This window comes from Podospora anserina, chromosome 2 (assembly GCF_000226545.1).
Source record: "Podospora anserina S mat+ genomic DNA chromosome 2, supercontig 2".
NCBI lineage: Eukaryota > Fungi > Ascomycota > Sordariomycetes > Sordariales > Podosporaceae > Podospora > Podospora anserina.
Window position 1 is genome coordinate 1,860,082 of NW_001914858.1, and position 18,779 is coordinate 1,878,860.

The 18,779-nt window shown below is 52.0% G+C and overlaps 4 protein-coding genes across 4 annotated transcripts; 2 read left to right on the forward strand and 2 right to left on the reverse strand.

The window, feature by feature from the left end:
- Positions 1-2,066: 2,066 nt before the first annotated feature.
- PODANS_2_4960 (uncharacterized protein) lies at positions 2,067-3,825 on the forward strand (the record flags this gene model as incomplete). Its single annotated transcript, XM_001911222.1, has 2 exons — positions 2,067-3,094; positions 3,144-3,825. The coding sequence occupies 2 exons, from the start codon at positions 2,067-2,069 to the stop codon at positions 3,823-3,825; spliced, it is 1,710 nt and encodes a 569-aa protein (XP_001911257.1).
- A 1,870-nt stretch (positions 3,826-5,695) lies between these two features.
- On the reverse strand, positions 5,696-6,981 carry PODANS_2_4965 (uncharacterized protein; the record flags this gene model as incomplete). The annotated part of the gene is made up of 3 exons (XM_001911223.1): positions 5,696-5,989; positions 6,055-6,644; positions 6,708-6,981. 3 exons carry the CDS (start codon positions 6,979-6,981, stop codon positions 5,696-5,698), a joined length of 1,158 nt encoding a protein of 385 aa, XP_001911258.1.
- Positions 6,982-12,507: 5,526 nt separating this feature from the next.
- Positions 12,508-16,287, reverse strand: PODANS_2_4970 (uncharacterized protein; the record flags this gene model as incomplete). The annotated part of the gene is made up of 3 exons (XM_001911224.1): positions 12,508-13,649; positions 13,732-16,159; positions 16,213-16,287. The coding sequence occupies 3 exons, from the start codon at positions 16,285-16,287 to the stop codon at positions 12,508-12,510; spliced, it is 3,645 nt and encodes a 1,214-aa protein (XP_001911259.1).
- Positions 16,288-16,678: 391 nt separating this feature from the next.
- Positions 16,679-17,949, forward strand: PODANS_2_4980 (uncharacterized protein; the record flags this gene model as incomplete). Its single annotated transcript, XM_001911225.1, has 4 exons — positions 16,679-16,813; positions 16,871-16,970; positions 17,146-17,379; positions 17,435-17,949. The coding sequence occupies 4 exons, from the start codon at positions 16,679-16,681 to the stop codon at positions 17,947-17,949; spliced, it is 984 nt and encodes a 327-aa protein (XP_001911260.1).
- Positions 17,950-18,779: the final 830 nt, after the last annotated feature.

Below are 18,779 nucleotides of genomic sequence, written 5' to 3' on the forward strand. Positions count from 1 at the left end.
GATCGACCCGCAAACCGTTTAAGCCAGGCATGCACCCTCGCCGGCTACCGCAACAACGTCCAAGCAGCCTCTCCACTCGAGTACATGAAACAAACCTGGCCCGACAGAGGACCAGAGGTCTACCACTTCCTTGCTGGAGCTTTTAGCATCAACAACCCTTCAATCACACCACCCACTGATTCAGTAGGGATTAAACCCTCACATTATGCAACCCTCCAAGCACCAGATGGGTCGGATATTATCCTTGACTTGACTGAACACCCCGGCGGTCCAAGCCAGTTCATTAAAACCCCATCTCATCATTGAAATCCACAACGCCGAACCGGAGATTATCGCTGAGATAGCCAGCCAATTAGCTTGGTGTTGCGGGGTGTTGAAGAGGTCGAAGGTCACGGACTCGATTTACTACCGTATGCCCAACGCTAAAGGGTTCGAGTTAGAAAACACTGGTGCAGGCCTCAGAGGCAGCTGCAAGATTTACTATTATTCCGTCTCGTTTAAGCACCACCGCCATCCCAAACCGTGCCGGCAGGCGCTGTTCACGACGGGGACACAGCCGTACCCTGGAGTGTTAACTGGATACCCGATCAGGATATTGCCGGATTATGTCCTTCCCAACACACCCAAGACAGGCCTTGAGATGACGTGGGGGTTGTTGGTGAGGTTTCTTGGTGGGGAGGAAGAGCAACCCCGTAGGCCGAGTAGTAGGGAGGAGTTGGTGAAAACGCCGATTGTGTTAAAGGGGTCGCATTTTATGCTTTGTTCTGTGATTTTGAGGAGGGGGAGGGTGTCCTGGCATTTGATACAGGATAATGGCATCAAGAGGCCGACAAGCTTTGGGAGTGATCCTAACAATCTGCCCAAGCCGTTGTATGTGGATGATGGTTTTGGTGTGGAGGACGGGGAGTTGGAAAAGTGTCGGCATGTTTGTTGGGAGTGGGTGTGGAGGGTATCATCAGTGTGTTGTTAAGGAACCGGGGCCTTTTCGGGTGGTTCCGGCTCCGGTGGGAAAATCAGGTAGGTAAGGTGGGCAAGGGAAGTTTTGCTTTTGTGAGGGATCTCGCAGGTAGTCATAGCAACAAAGACAGGACAGTCCAGTTTCTACGAAGAGATCACCCATTTCCACATTCGAACTGCTTTTAATGCCTGGACTTGTGAATGGACCTGGTTGAACTGAAATCGCGCCCTTATCCTCGTCAATGTCTCTAAAGTACCCGAACAACAAAGTCCCTACCTTCGAGCCCTCCTCTCCGTGATGTCTTCAGTCTCATCATCGCTATCCCATGCCCTCTTACCCCCCTCAGACTCATGTCGGCCTACATGGTTAATGAACCGGTTGTTTTCATGACTGTACATCCCAGGTGATGACTGTCCCAACGAGCCAGACCAAAACGAATGTCTCCCCAACTGAGTATGTCCTCTCTGATCGAAGGGCGATAACGATAAGTACGTGTCTGATGCCATGTCAGCAGGCCCAAACAAAGAAAGATCAGCCGGTTGCTTCCCAGTGCCACCCTGCGATCGTGACCCAAAACTTGAGCCAAGACCACTATCTTGAAACAGAGCTTCCACTTCGCCAACATCATCTCCAGGGTCCCCGCACAGCCGTGATGCTCTTTCCCAGGTAAGCTGGCGGTCAACTGTGGATCATCACTCTCCGGCTTGGCACGTCCGGACGGCCGAGCCATTCTCCGCCAACGGGCCGCCGGGACCCCACAGTTCTAAATCCGCTTAGCTCCGAGCGCCGCAATCCTGCATCATGCATCAACGACAGCGGTCAAGAACCCACCTAACTGTCGTCTCGAACTGACCAACCGATCTCAATCGCCAGCTCGGCTATCACTTGAGGTGACTCAGACTATCATCCGCCCTTCAATTGAGCATTAAATACTTGCATGTTCCATTTTATCTGGATCGATTGCTTTTCACCTGTGGACACACAAAGCCGTTAGCGGATTACACCATCATCCCCGCCAGGCCCGCCACAGCCGTTGCCGTCATCGGCTGCCCGCGTCTCTCAACTCCAAGCCTCATCGCTTCCACAGTTTCACAACCAACCTCACAAGATGTCTTCCAGTCACCCACCACAACCGGCAGCGTCTGCCCTTCCCGCCGACGGCCTCAACGTTCTTTCACCAGCGCCAATACAAACCGAATCCAGCCCTCTGCTCCCCAAGCCGCCATCAGCTTCCTCATCCTCCTCAGAAGCTGTCAGCGAGGCCGGCACCGAAACAGAAGAATCCACACTCATAGCCCAGCCACTTTCTCCCGCCAGGCTCTACATAACTCTCACCTCATCCTACCTGGGCGTCTTCCTCGGCGCAGTGGACGCCTCTATCATTGTCACTTTGTCTGGACCCATCGCCTCAGAGTTCCAGTCCCTGTCACTGTTATCATGGCTTGCGGCATCATACCTCATCGCCAATGCTGCTTGTCAGCCCCTGTCGGGTAGACTCACCGATATCTTTGGTCGTGGGCCGGGACTCGTCTTCTCCAACTTGATGTTCGGCCTTGGTAACCTCATTTGTGGGTTGGCAAAGAACGAACAGCAAATCATCCTCGGACGAGTCATCTCTGGAGTGGGAGGCGGTGGGCTCATGAGCATCAGCACTTTCCTTGCCACGGATCTGGTTCCATTGAAGAAAAGAGGCGTGGTGCAAGGGCTGGGGAACATTGCTTATGGCACAGGCGCTATGCTGGGTGGCGTATTTGGCGGCTTCATCAACGACACTTCGTCCTGGGGTTGGAGGTTGGCTTTTTTGATTCAGGTCCCGATCATTGCTGTCAGTGGTGGATTGGTGGCTTATCTGGTGAGGGTGCCGCCCAAGGTATCCAACAAGAGCTTGATCTCGAGGATCGACTTCCTGGGTGCCTTCTTTATCGTCGGGTTCTTGGTCTTGACGCTGCTCGGGCTTAATGCCGGCGGGAATTTGGTCAGGTGGACGGATCCATTGGTCTTGACGAGCATTCCGCTGGGTGTCGCAATGCTCTTTGCCTTGGTGTGGTGGGAAGGCAGGGTGAAGCAACCGATTATCCCGGTGAAGCTATTGGTTGAAAGGACTGTTGCTGCAGCGTGTATCACGAATTTTTGCAGGTATGTATCCCCCGATCTTTCTTCAAGACAAGAAAACTGACGATCCCAGCTCCATGGTGATGATGATGACCATGTTCTATGTTCCACTGTATCTCCAGGTCCTTGGCTACACACCCACACAATCCGCATATCGCATCCTCGCATCTTCGGTCGGCGTCTCGTTCGCGTCGGTCGGCAGCGGGTTGATCATGAAGCAAACTGGCAAGTATGTCGGCCTGGGCAGAATTGTCTTGTCAGTGTACACGATCGCCATTGCTCTCAACACATTGCTGGACCAGTACACGCCACCTTGGATCCCGTTTGTTTCCATGACCCTCCACGGTGCTGGATACGGTGCTATGCTTACTGTTACCCTCCTTGGCTGTATTGCTGCTGTTGAACACTCGCAGCAAGCCGTGATCACGAGCGCTACGTATGCCTTCCGGTCGGTAGGCACCACGCTCGGCATCACTGTCGCATCGGCCGTCTATCAGAACATCCTGAAGGCAAAGCTGTGGGAAAGATTCGGTGATCTGCCCGGTGCGGCTGAGGAGATCAACCGAATCCGTGATGATCTTGGGGAGTTGGGGCGGTTGCCTGAGGGTTGGCATGATGGTGTAATTGCGTCGTTTATGGAGGCGTTCAGAGGAGTCTGGCTGACTGCGCTTGGCTTGACTGTCATTGCTCTGATCAGTGTCTCCTTGATGAAGCAGCACAAGCTGCACTCGACGTTAACCAGGCAGGAGGAATAGGTCCTCTGTTTAAAACTGAGGATATGTTGGGCGATGCCTGGTAGGCAGGGGAGGAGCGGGGAAGGGAGGAAGGAGATGATGGCGGCATCAGTCCATCTGTCAAGCAAACGTGCATATGTATCAGTTGTTCCTTCCACCACATAACCCATGAGATATCGCTGCGTAAACGTTAAACGCGTCAATGACTCAACATCTCCGTCTGGAACCCTCCTCTTCCTTTTTCCCAGAGCATGATGTAGCAAAAGATAACCTAAACTCGGGTCAAAGACAGGTCAAACTGGGATCAAGATGGAAGTAAGCTGGGATTAAATTGATAGCCAGCTGGGATATAGGACAGAGGTTGGATAGATAAGGCTGGGATATAGCTGGGATGAAGAAAGATGGCTTGTAGTACTACGTTTCGAGTCGTGCTCGTATAACTTATCGGGTGCCCTCAACAAACTTCCCCAGTAACCAAATTCCAATTCCCTAATATAGTAACTCTGAATCTTTTATTTATTCTTACCATAATGCGCTGGTGATTTTGCCCTGCCCCACCGCACCTCACCGACAACCGCCCATGCCTTAGCGTGGCCACATCGACAGCCCAGTTTCATGACATGCACAACGAACGAACACCATTGGAACCCAGAGCCTCGCACAACGCTGCGGATTTATTTTTTCTGTCACCATCACTGCTGCCGGTTCTTTCCGTTTCTTTTGCTTTCACCTCCTCCAACCGTTGGTACCTGCGCACACCTGGTACATGGTTCATGCATCTTCAACTGCCGCTTGACAGCTGCCGCAGGCCGCATCTGATACACCGCTCTCTTTCGCACCACCACCACGACGCATCTTCAGTTTTCCCTCAATTATTTCACCTTCCCCATTTCTTCAACCTTCGCCCCAAACCCCCAGCCTTTCATCAACCACCAACCCCTCAGCAGCCGATGCACTACCCCCAAACGTCTCAGAACAACATCCACCCCCATCAACCACAACAACCCTCATTTCTCACCGTCATCCCCTCCCCTCATCACGACAGCCTCCACCTCCTCAACAAAACCCACATCAAAGTGTAATAACCCAAATGTTCTACCCCTGCCTGGCCCCTGTCCTTCTTTCGGGTCCGAGACCGTGCATACGAGCGGGACCTCCCGTATCAGCATTCTCATCCCCTCACCTAACACCCACCCCCCCTACTAGCGGCGGCCGCCCAAAAAAAAAACCTTATCTCAACGTTCACAGGCATCTCCCCAGGCAACAGGCACACCACGCCTCATGCGCAAGCAACCAATATAAACAACGCCCCCCTTTTCTCTTGCATTTCGCGCTTCCAAACAACACTTCATCCGCAAGGCTGACTGGTGTGATGTATCACATTATATGGGTATGAACGTTCTTTTGTACCTGGACAAACAGTCAGCCAAGTTCCATATCCCCATATAAGGCTCTCGAGAGTCCGAGTAACAGCACCTAGTGGTCTGCCTAACGGTAAGTAGGTAGTTTGGGTCAAGGTTGACCGGCCAGAGGCGGCAAGGATAGTAGTCCTACAACTGTAAGTTTCTTTGTTTTCTTATTGGCCCATCCTTGTTTCTTCTAATCTATCTTGTTGGAACTATGGAATGTGTCGACTACCTATAGAACGAACGACGTAGACCCGCTTTCGTGACGGAGCTACCATCCACCTATACAAAGTACTTGGGTAGGTAGGTATGCCTCAACTCAAGGAAATAAAACATCAGAGAAGGTAAAGGTAAGTAAAGTTCTATCGTTGGCTTCCTCATCATCAATTCTTGTTTTGTCTTCCACCTCGTCATCACCATCATCCACGAAGAAAAGTTTCTTCGCGTCTTTTTTTCTCTGCCATTTCCACACTTGTTGGCAATTCTCATAGTGATATATTTCCCGTCGCAACAGCAAAGGCACCGCAAAAGGCCAGGTAGGCACACCCTGCCAACGCAGTCGTTGTCGTATCCAGTCGAGTCTTTGCACTTACCGTGGCGCAAAAGACGACGGTGGACACGCCAATGATGGCGAAGACCTGCCCCTTGTCCAACTCAGCGAGGTATAGTATTCCAGCTGGGACAAGGAGCAGTAGAGCAGCGGCGATGACGTGGATGGTCTTGAAGATGAATGTCATGAAGGGAATGGGGATGTAGTTGTCCTTAGACTGTGAACCGGGCTGTCAACAGTATCTGTCAGCTTTTGGACATCCATTACGTCTAGAACAAGAGTGTGGCGACAGACCTTGAACCATTGGTTATATCGTCTGCTGATGTCGGCTGACGTCTGGATGACCCAGTAAGGGGGCGGGTCGGCTAGGCTGATCAAGTCCTCGGGTGTTCGAAGGATGATGCCAGCCTCAGGGTCGAGGTTCTTGTTGTCGGTCATCCATTCGTTTTTTATCCTCCACTGTTCAGGGTGCGTAGCATACTGCTGTTCGTTTGCCTTGACGTAGGCACAACGCTTGACTGGTTTGCAATGGTTAGCTACCGCATAGGTAACCAGGGCAGTCGTGGTTTTCCGGGTATCTTGTATTTTCTTACGGTAGTCGTCTAATTCCTTCCTTAAGTCTGCCTTGATGGTCTCGAGCTTGTCCTCCATCAGGGGTTGTCCAGCCGGTCGTTTGTGGTTCGCAGTCGGGCCCCTTGCTTCCTCGGGATGCTCCTTGTAGTATTCACGGAGCTCCTCTGAGAGATAGCTGATCCTATACTGGCTGTCAACCAGTAGGTGCCAATTCTCCCAGCCGAAAGCTCTGTAAGACTTCCAGTTGGACCATCGATCGAACATACCCGCCAGCTCTGCGACACCGCCGTGATGGATGGACTTTTCGTTTCCTATGAGTCAAAAGTGCCATTAGTAAGGCTTGATGGCAGAGGGGATCCTTATTTGCTACTTACTGCCATCACGAAACCGGCAGTTATCGTAAGGGCCCTCTGCGCCTGGGTGTGCTGGGATTAGAACGGCACGATGAGTATGAGGATGCGTGCAGAAGAACTCACTACTGTCCACTTTCGAGCATGTCTCACCACTAACAGACGCTGAGGATTCGGGCCCGATAGTGGAATCGCATAGTTGCTCTACAGAGTCTCCATCAACAGGACGCTCCGAGGATCTAGGAGAGTCTGAACGTTGCCCAACCTCTGTTGTGCTGGCATCTGAAGGAAGTGGCATCTTGGTAAAAAGGGGCTGCGGTGGTTTCAGGGTAGGCCGTTGTGGAAACAAACAACTGAAGTCCTCAGACGTCCTAGTCCCCTCTCTTAAGCATTTTGGAAGCTGGCAAGCACACAAGAGCCTCTTTCCTCTTCACTGTCTCCGTGTCTCCTCCGCTCCGGATGCCTAGCGTCAGGCATTGGTCGTGCAGAAAAGAGTGATGGTGCATCGAGACGTCTGGCAGCCTTGCCAATGTCGAGAGGGTGTGCCAACGCTGATGACCTGTGAACTGATGAATATCCTCTGCAGTATGCAGCGCACAACTGGATAGCGCTGATCGAAGAATAATGGCGAGAATAAACTAGCGGTGACTGTGGGACAATTGGGCCATCGGTGCTGCGCCTCGTTTGGGGCCAAAATGCATCGTCTTGTCGTCAACGCAGAGTAACAAGACGCCCGGAAACAGTATAGAAGTAGCATGGCGGAAGGAAAGGCGGACAAGGGGCAGCAGGCTCGGGCACATCGGGGAGCGACGAGACCTCTCCGCTTCTCGAAACCAATGTCCAGAACACCACGCGCCATACTTACAGACAAGCCCATTGGTTGACGTTATGGTCCACACCCCCAAAGCACCGGAATAACAGAATTGTGCCGAGCATAAGTAGGTGAGTGTGTAAGATGCAGACATGAACATACGTGGCGATCAGGTATGGAATAGGGGGCCAAAAGCATGGCCACGATAGCGGGCCATCGCCTTCAACAGGAAGTTGTTCCAACACCCGTGACGGAACATCTCCAAGGTCCGCCATCGGCCTGAGAGCCTTGTCTTGTCAAAGGCATCATGGGTCCCGGACTGGCGGCCCAACTACGTGCAAATTAAGCCAACCTATCTGCCTTCTGATATCTTCTGAGTCCCGAGAAACAAAACAATTCGATGGTATGTTCTTCTGTGCCGACCTTGCGACAGTTTCGACTGTTCTTCTTGAGCTCTTTTCCATCCTGGAGACTGGCCGTTCCAGGCTCAGCTCGTCGCGCCTGCAGTTTACGGTTGTATGATGGTACAGGTCGACGCACAGCGCCCAGCGCTTCATCCGCGCAAACAAGATCGTGGCTCATGGCTTTTCAGACGCGGCTAACTCGGTTCGCCAGAATCCTCATCGTCGCGGTATGTTGCTGAGCCCCATCGTTTCGATGTTGACAATGTTCCCGATGTTTGCCTTGTGGGGCGCAGTCTTCAAAGTGGTGACATGGACTATTCAGCGGTCTCGATCGATCGTGGAAAGCACCGTCAGACGAGAAAGTGTATCAGAGCTACCGTCGAGCAAGTTTTCGAGGATTGTTGAGCAGAGAGTTCACAGGAAGGAATCCAAAACACCGATGGCCTGGGCGGTAGGTGGTGAGGGGAAAGCTAGCGATGTATAGGTAGGTGTGCCGTTAAATCAGGCCTAGCGAACCACTCTTGAAGCGAGAAGGAGCAATCACGCTCGCATTGGCACATATCGTCCCATATTTAGAAAATCACTCTTCAGGACAGCAGCGACGAGAACTCTCATGGAACTGTGGCTTAAGGGCGGCTGTCGCGTCTCAATAATAACCAGAGGTTTGAGCCACATCTTAAAACCATGCTTGGGCGATCGCAGGAAAACAATATTTTCCGTCCCCGTCAGTGTCTCCATCCTATCAAAACAGCAGCTCAATGAATGCGTTAAGGTAGCTGAAGATGGCCCCAGGATATGCAATCTTCCCCTGTTCTCCCCCGATGTCATGCCGTTCTGGTCTCTGGTAGGCTGGGAGCCCAGTCAGCTTTGCCTCCAACAGACCCAGTAATATAGGTTAACCTAATTTGAATCCAGGCGTTAAATAAGAGCAGTCGCCGCCCCCTCCCCCCCCCCCCGCGAGCATCTCGCAAGTTTTCTTCCTTCTGTCAAGAACCAACACAAGCGACAAAATCCAACCCAGCTATGCAGCACACCGCACCAAACATCAGCCCACACGTCGTGTTTCCCTGTGAAACTACCGTATACGACATCAACTCCACTCCGGATGCCGCAGAAGCCCGACCAAAACTTCAAACATAGGATGGTAAAATGGTAGGGGCATTCTCTCTTTCCAGCACTCGATCCTCACAATGCTCTCCCTCCCCCCCTCCACATTCACCCCCTCCCCCTCCCTCATTTTCCTTCATTTCTTCTTAGTTCCTGACAGCCCCCACCAAGGATGGAAACGGATTAACTTGAGTTGCCGGACGGCCACGTTCCCCAATCAAGCACCTACTCCAATCATGTTGGCTGGTTATGCGCTCGGCGTGCACGTTAATGTATGTGATCGAGCCGGCCGAATGTATTTCCTTTGGCCGAATTCATGGAAAAGCTTCCATCATGGCATGATTTTCTTCCCCTTTACGCTCAATATCTCAGCACCGTCAGGCAACGGAGGATGGCTTGGATGGTTTGCGGGGATTATCCGCGCGAGATTTGTGTGGGAAAAGCCCTCCTTTTTGCCAAGACCGGGGGGTTGGGTCCGGGTACGGGGAAGGGTCCGGGTCTTGGTGGGGGACAAGATAATGACATCTCACTAACCCCCACTCATGACCCTAACCCTTGATTAACAAGTCAATCCTGGGGGAGGGACAAGTGTGCACAATCCAAGTGGATTGCCGGTGTCGAACCCTTGTGCCGGTTTCAATAAAGATACTTGCTCTTTGGGTTTGAGGATCTTTGGAACGAGTTCGGTATGGGGAATGAGTGGTGTTGATTAGAGGGGCCGGAGGGATCTCATGCCGGGGCTATGGTGATCCGAACATGGGGCATCGATCGCCGAGCACGATGGAAGCCAGCAAGCGACTCTTTTCGATTACATGGTGGATGGAAGACTGCAGGATGGGGAAGACTGGAAAGGAAACGGGAGCAATCACGAACCTGTCGCGACGAGCGAGGACCCGGTCTGGCGACGCGAATACACAGCAGCAACATTGCCTGGGACCGGCCATGGGCAGCTGCAGATCAGCCAAACCAACCTGTTCATGGTCGGGCGCCTCCAGCCGCACGAACTCCGCGCCAGGGGGGGTGATCTCTTCCGACTTAACAGCCCCTCGACGTCAAGATGGCCGTGCGCCATCTCTGCTTATCATCACAAACAGCGTACGCCATTAAATTTGCGATGGTTTACGCTCGCCTGGACCGAAATCGAACCAGTCAGAGAAACTCGTATCGGTGTTGTTGAGAATTAGCGTTGGAAGATTCGAAAACGCCTTGCCGGCTTCCGGAAGGGATACCCGCCGCCTTCAGAGCACCCTGGGGAGCTGGAAACGATTGGGGAGCCAGCAATCAGCAAGCAGGGATCCTTGTTGAGGAAAGATTGAGAAAATGAGAGAACAAATGTGATAGAAACAGGGTAGACAGACCTAAGAGCCTGGCCTTTAAGAGAGGGGTTGCCCACAACAATCTTTTGCCCTGAACGAACAATTCCGGTCACCGCAGGAAGATTGAACCCCGTTTTCCCCTTATCCTCCTTCTGCTCTTTCTCCCACGCCGCTCCGAAACCTCTCCCGGTGTGTCTCAGCAACCTATCCCGCGAATATTCACAAAGGCGCAAACATGGGTTGCGACCAGAGCAAGCCTCAGTCTAGGTACTTGGCTCTTCTGCGACTCTTCACCCACATTCGGCATCACTAATTGAGAGTCTCTAGCAGCGGAAACCAAAAGCCAAACTGGCAGAGGTCCGCCAACGGCCAATACGTGGGCGCACGTCCAGTATCACATTCTTCCAACTCCACAGCCGAAAAGCAGACCGCATCGAAGCCCGCACCGAAGAAGTAATAGGAGCAACACCCGGGGGAGACATCCATATGTGGCCTTGGCGTGAGGACGATGGCGGGAAGATCGGTGCTGCACTGCACCAGGGGGTTTCGCGCTTGTATTTTGGGCGTCATCATATAGAGGATTTTGTATTTATGGGGATCTACAGTATTTACTTGCAAAGGCGGCCTCTAGAAGATAGGTTTTTTTTGTTTTGCTTTTACATGACCACTCTTGCCTCTCTGGATTTGTGCAACTCCCTCCAATGTGTGTGTGTGTGTGTGTTGACCAGGCTCCCAAGGACCCCGCGTTGTTGCTCCACAAGAGCGGCCGACGCCATACTCTTTTGACGTTGTGACGGCTCTCAAATTGACATCGGTACCAAAGATGGATTCTCCTGGCTATTTCTGTATCCCGCCAACAACTTTGTGTGACGGTCATCGTAAAAAACACAAGTTATTATACTTTACATGTAATTCTTTTTTTAAAAAAAACAATATCTTTTTGTCATCTTGCTTCGTGTTTCCTTTATCCAAGCAACATGTGTTCTTTATCCCAGCTATGTTTTTCCATCGTCCCAGCTCTATCTTTCCAATGTCCCAGCTACCTATACTCTTTCTCCCAACTACATCTGTATTTTATCCCAGCTATACACGCCTTTTGTCTCAGCTATATTCACTACTTACCTCAGGTGTTTTGACCTTTTGCGCCAGCTATCACGGCGCAGGCATTATATAACGCATGGACATGGCGATGGCGGCTAGGGTTGTCACCAGGGGGATCACATCAGCCATATCCACCTATCTAACCCTCGTCTTTTATCCCAACCTACTCCCACTTGATCTGAGCTTAGTATATCTTTAATCCGAGCTTAAACTGTCCATTTCTAGACAAACTCTGTCGTTAACCCAAGCTGAGTTCGTCTTTTGGTAGACTAACCTTATATTTAGTCCGAGTTTAGGCCGTCTTTCCCTAGATAGCGCTTGTCTTTGATGCAAGCAGGTAAGCCCTCTAAGGGTTCGTCGATCCGAGCTTATGGATAAATTAGCTGAGAATTCTATATAATCACTGCGTTACCTTATATCACCTTCCACAAAGTATAACCATACCATTTCTTCCCTAGGATATTTACTGCAATCTGCAACTTAGAAGATGGAGCATGTGGGTCATGTCCGTGCTGAAGCCATCACGGAACTTTCTTCAGTGCTCCACCCATCTAGACCCTCTTTTGACAGCTCGCTTCGGGACGGCCCGCAACTCTAACTTATAGTAGAGGCAGGGAAGAAGATGGTTGTTGAAAGAATGCTCGTAGGTGTACGTGTTGACGGGGGAAGGGGGAGGATTAAAGAGGTAGATGTTGGGAAATTGGCGCGTGTTATGTCTACCTCACCGGACGTGTGATGGCGTTACTTTACTTTATCATTGTTACAAGCCCATATTGAAGCATTGGGGCGTGATTTGAGGGCAGCGCTCTCTGGACGCCCATCGAAACCAACAATAACATATCCAGCAACCGATAAATAATGTTTTCATTGCTAAACTACCCATGCCAGAGTCAAGAGTGCAGAAAAAAGTAAGTATTTATTATTTAGGTAGGCCAGCAAATCCGGCATGCTCAAAGTACACAGTAACCTTGCCTGTAGCCTGATCCCGCCGTCGATTTCCGGCTTGTCTACTGATGTTATGAAGAGAGGACGCAGACGCCATGCATTGGTATATGTGTACAAAATGTAGTAACCTCCAAGAACAATCACTCCTCATCGCTGCTATCCACAATAAACCCTGCTCTAACCCTCGGTCGCGCTCGTACTGGCGCAGCGACCGGCATGTCGTCATCGGTATCTTCCTCGCCACCACCCTTGTCTTTATCACCAACACCTTTTTCACTTGTCTGAGTAGCAGATTGCATCTCTTCATCCCCATCATCGTCAACCGGCTTCTTGCTCGGCTTCCTCTTTTTGGCAGCTCTCTTAGCCGGCGCCGGCGAGACTGCTGAAGATGATCGCTCACTTTCATCATCCGCTGTATTCTCCTCGTCATCATCATCCCTATCCATATCAACGTCCTCATCGTCTCCCAAATCAGCAGCATCCGACTTTCTCTTGCCGCCCCTCTTGACGGCCTTCTTCGGTTTTGGCCTCTCCACCACCGCATCCTCGTCATCCTCCTCACTATCATCCCCGTCCAACAACCTCTCCCAAGCACTCTTCTCCACTCCCGTCGGCTTCTCCTTCTCCTTTTCCTTGGCCGGCCCCCCGTATGCCGCCATCGTCTTCTGCCTCCTCTCCTCCTCCCTCGCAAAAAACTCCTTATCCGCCTCCTCATCCGACTCATCATCGCTCGCCCTCACATACACCTCACTCTTGATCTTCCTCAACTTCTCCAGCTGCTTCAGCTTCCTCGCCTTCGCCCTCGCCGCCGCCTCCTCATCATCAATCTCCCTCACCTCCTCCACCTCCTCCCCATCACTATTTATCGTCATCCTCTTCCTCCTCAACTTCTTCGGCCTATCGCCCGTAGGGTTGATCGACTTCAACCGGCCCGCAGCAAAAAGCGGCTCTTCCCCATCATCCAAAATATCATCATCATCCCCATCATCAAACGCCGCCCTCTTCCTCGGCGCAGCTTTTGTCCCAGCAGATTTTCTGCGGAGTTGATCCTCCGCCAGCTCCCCAGCCTCAAAAGTAGGGGGCTCAAACTCTGCCTTGTTGATCATGTTCAGATTTTCCTTTAGATCATACGCGCTCATCCTCCCGGGAACGATCCAGACCGAATCCGGAGTCTCATCCAACGTCGGCGCTAACCTCTCAAATCCAACTAGCTTCATCAACAGCCTCAAATGCGGGTTCTTGAACATTGCCGTTCGGCACTTGTCATTGGATGGGTGTATCACTACAAGGCGGGTTGTCATGTTAGCGCGCACGGACCAAAAGTAAACAACCGCACAAGGCTCTGTGTTCAGGGGAAAACTCACCAGTATACGGCGCCTCAGGCAACAACCCCACCACCACCTCACCATCCGTTGTCGCCCCCGACTGCCTCGCCTCCTGTTCCCCCTCCCACCCCCTTCTTTCACTTTCCGCCTCCGCCAAAGTCTTCTTCACCCACTCCAACCACTCCGTCTGGTTCCTATCCAGCAACACCCCCACCACAATCGCAATCTGCGCCTCCTTCTCCAGCATCTTGTCTTTAAACTCCAACTCTGCCCCCGGCCGGGGGTTTGTCGAAACCGAGCTCGTCTGCCTCTCGTAGCCGTACTCAAGGTAAAACGCCGTTTGCTTTTCTTTGCTGAACAACAACTCGACAAACAACGCCGGTCGCTCTTCTAGCTTCTTGGTGCATTTCCTCAAAATCTGCTTCACCAGCTCTTCCCACTCTTTGTAGACCGACTTCCCGACAGTGGAAGAATCAAGTGGCTGAGGGCCCTTGATCATGTTGTAAAACAGGGAGATGATGTCCAGCCTGAAGAGCATAGTCCCCATCTCATGCTTAAACACCACCCGATAAAAATATCGATGCGCACGCTTGAGTTGTTCGGGAGAGAGGTCCTGGTAAAAGTGGGTGAACTTGACAAATGTGTCAACCACACCCTGGGGTAGAAATCTCGTGGCGAACTGGGCAAAGTTGAATTTGCGCTCTTGGGAGGTATGCTCCGCCTTGCGGGCATCGGCTTCGTCGTCGTCATCCGAGACGGGGTTGACGAGGTCTTCGTCTTCTTCCGCGTCCGAGTTGGTCCCCCCAGCGGCAACAGCCTCGGCCTGTTTGGCTTTCTTCTTCTTGCGGGTTCGTCGCCGGGAGCGGACTTGCATGTCGACGTTTTGCTTGGAGTAGGCTTCCAAGATGCGAAGGAACGTGTGGGTGAGTTCGGTACAGGCGTCGAGGTACTCGAAGCCTTGGTCTTTGAAGGTGCGCGCGACGCTGGCGATGGTATCGTGGGTTTTTTCTTCGTAGAAGAGGTTGCTGAGGAGGTTGTCGGCGATTTCTTCGTCTTCTTCGTTGCCGCTGTCGGTCATCTCCTGGATGGTGAGCAGTATCTGGGTAAAACAACGCATGACGGTCGTCAGCTGGGGCCAATTTTTGTCCGTGTAGGCGCGATCGAGGTATCTGTTGAGGGTGATGATCATCTCGGGCTGCAGAACACCGGCGACAAGGTTGAAGGTATTGACATCATCTTCAGCTACTGGTTGGGCAGGCTTCTTTTGATCTTTGTTGGCTTGTTGGCGTACTCGTTCAGCTTCTAGGAACCATGATACCAGGTAGAAGAACTGAGCCTTGTGGCTTTCAAGAACGTGGCTCGCTTCTCGATCGATCGATCGCTGGAGGTGGAGGAATAGGGGGTTGAAGCCAGAGTCGAGGAAGTCAGAGACAAAATCCTTGAGCTGTTGACGGGCGCGTTCGTCGAGGTTGACAGGTAGACCTAGCTCCTTGTCCGCTTCGTCTTTCCTTGCTCGTCTTGGTGCCTTGAAGGTTTTGGAGCCGTCCATCTTCCGTTCTCGCGCAGCAGGGTCGAGTAATGCGTCTTGACCAGAAACTGTGACTGTTCTCCCATTTTCCCTCTTCACCCAAATCATGGTGCCAAACCTACTATGCCTTGATGGCCCCTTCTTGTTGTAAGACCTCAGCATAGCCGCCTCCTTGTTCATGGCGGCCGTCAGCTCGTCCGTCTTGATCTTGTTCAGCCGCTTTTCGCTGACAAAAAGCTTGCTCGAGTCCACCCTCTTGAGCAAGTGGAATAATATCTCCAGGATAATGACGTCCTCCGTCCGGAAGTCCTCGCCCATGTTCGATGCGATTGTCAAGATGGCAAGGAACACATCTTGGAACGAGAAGGCATCAATCAGCGCTGACCTCGAAATCTGGGATTCGTCCCCCTCGTAGTTGACCCCTGGCGGCGGGCTAATCATGGCGATATTCCGCAGGAAGTATAGAATCAACTTGATGATACCCTGATCTCTTGCTGTTCTGTCTCCAATCGACAAAGCCATACTCGGCAGAGCTACCCTGATCGCCGTATTCAAAATCTGCGCCGCATCAAAGTTGATAATCGCCCTCTTGTAATTCAGCTGCGCCAACTGCAACACTGGCAGATGTCTGTGGTGGTTGACCGTCATGGTCTCGGGGTCCTTCTCGATGGGCCAGGTAAGCGGTACCATAAGCTCGTAGCACGCCAACGCAACCTTTGACCTGTATTTGCTATCATTGTCGCTTGGCGGCCATAAAGCAAGAATCTGGAGGAGATCGGTGCAGACAATATTCGCTTCAGCGAGGCATCGCGCAACGTCCATGCGGTTCGTCTTCTCATCGTAGAATCGAATCCATTTCTTCAGATCGCGCAGGACTTCGAGGGCGTCGTCGCCGAGTTTATACTTGTCGTCGTCGCTGTCTACACTGTAACCACCCAGCTATTCCAACTGTCAGCCAACTTGTGTCAAGGATCGCTGGCGGGAAAGCCTACCGCAGAAACAAGACTGTTGATGTGCGCCCGCACCTCGGGGTGCACAGTGTCGTTGGGGATCTCGTTGTCCTCCATGTCGGAGTATTATTCTCGAATTTCGTTTATACCAGCATACGGTCTTCGTCTATCACGATACTAATTCGAATTCGTCGTCGTAGTATCTTGTTTGCTGTGGCTTGGCGCTCGTGGGCATGGAAACGCGATGCTCAAACCCATTAAAATCAGACGCGACTGACCGCGTCTGCCCAATTAAAACAGACACAGTGCGCTCATAGTGTGTGTCTTGGAGCTCGCACTATCCTGGACAGGGCACATGGCAGAGAGTCGGCCGAAAGCAGCAATCGGTCCGGGGGTGGCCCTTGGATTTACCGAGGCTAGCCGACGTCACTCAGTCCGTCGCATTCACAAGAGAGCTTCATTCTCATTTTCACTCTTTTTTCCATTGTGTTTGTGTATTTCAGGTAAAATGGCTTCTATCATGTCGGCTAGACAAGTGCTCCGTCTGGGCAACCGCCTCAGCGTTCGGTCTTACTCATCTGCTGTCAAGCATGAGGGCGCCCGCGATGTCAAGCGTCTCGGTGTTATCGGCGCGGGGCAGATGGTGAGCTTCCTCTTCATGAGATGAACATAGCAATTGTAGCTGACATGAGATGAACAGGGTCTCGGTATTGCCCTTGTGGCTGCCATGAAGGCCCAAGTCCCAGTTACCCTCGTCGACTCCAGCCAGAAGTCTTTGGATAAGGGCCTTGTCTTTGCTGGTATGTTGTCACTACCAACCCTGAACCAGACCCGTTAAGGGGCAACCCAAGCCATGGAAAGGGGCACTCAAGCCACCAAAACCGGGCTTCAACCACTTCTCATTAACCCTCCCAATTCTCTTTATCAACCCTGGCCCTTCATTTTCCAGTATCAATTTTGACTAACGACTCCCAGATACTCTTCTCGCCAAGCAAGTCGCAAAGGAGAAGCTCACTCAGTTCCAAGCTGATGCGGCGAGGGCCCTCCTCCTCCCCACCACCGCCCTCGATGCCCTCCACGAAGCCGACTTCGTCATCGAGGCTGTCCCAGAGATCCCCTCTCTCAAATTCGAGCTCTTTTCCCGCCTCGCCTCCATCGCTCCCTCCCATGCCGTCCTGGCGACAAACACCTCCTCCATCTCCATTACCCGTAAGACTCCCCTAACCCCTTGCTCCCCACCACACCATGTTGACACCCATCCCAGGTATTGCCGCCGCCACCCAGGACCCCTCCAAACCTCTCGACACCTCCGCCTCCTCCCGCGTAGTAGCAACCCACTTCATGAACCCCGTCCCGGTCCAAAAAGGTGTCGAAATCATCTCCGGCCTCCAGACCTCCCCCACCACCCTCGCCACCGCCGTCTCCTTCGTCGAGAAAATGGGTAAAATTGTCTCCTACTCCGTCGACTCCCCCGGTTTCCTCGCCAACCGCATCCTGATGCCCTACATCAACGAAGCAATCATCTGCCTCGAATCCGGCGTCGGAGACCGGGATTCCATCGACGCTATCATGAAGAATGGCACCAACGTCCCCATGGGTCCGCTCCAGTTGGCGGATTTCATTGGGCTTGATACTTGCCTCGCGATCATGAATGTCTTGCATACGGAAACGGGGGATAGCAAGTATAGGCCGAGTGTGTTGTTGAAGAATTATGTTGCGGCCGGGTGGTTGGGGAAGAAGAGTGGGAAGGGGTTTTATGAGTATGCCCAAAAGAAGTAAGTGGGCAGGAGAGGTGCTGTGTGTGTTATGATAGAATCTAGACAGCGTTTTTCATCAAGCCATGTATCAATGCTTATATATGTTTACATATCTGTTGGTTATTTCACATCTATCCCTCTACTAGAGCATGACACCGCACGGTAAACCACTCAGATCATCCCCTTCTTTCCATTGTCACTTACCTGCTTCAAAGCGCAAAACCAGTCGCCCTCTAATACAGAAACAAACCTCATTTCACGTCTACATAGCAACCACCCCCTTCCATTAAAAAGGGGCAACAAAACAATCCACTCCCTCAACCACACCCAGTACCCCTCAGCCCACTTTCCGTTTACCAATCCTCACCGCTATCCCCCCATTGACCATGCACTCAATCAAAATCCCTCTGCACGCTGACAAAAAAAACTTAGATTACACCCCGCAATCTATCCAATTTTCTCACCTCCCCGCAAAAAGTAGCCGACACCACTCGGTAGTGCTTTACAAAGTGCCCAATATTTTCGGCATCAGTCTACCAGGACAGCAGCAAACTTTCTCACGAATCTCTTTTTGCTTTTCTCCTCCTCCTACCTGTCGGATGAACCGGCCGACCTGTGTGTGTGTGTGTGTTGCAGTTTTAATCTGTCCTCCCCCCACCCGTCACCCTACAGAAACTTAGCAGTTGAAAAGCTATTTTCGTCCCCTCTATTTGTTCATTCGGCTTGTCCCGAAGCCAGCCAGGTTCATCTCTCGATAAACCATCACCTGGGAGCTTGTGTGGTGAGAGCCCGCTAATCTCGCTGTGAGATCTTGGGGAGGAACAGGCCGTCCTTCACTGGAGAGAGATGAGA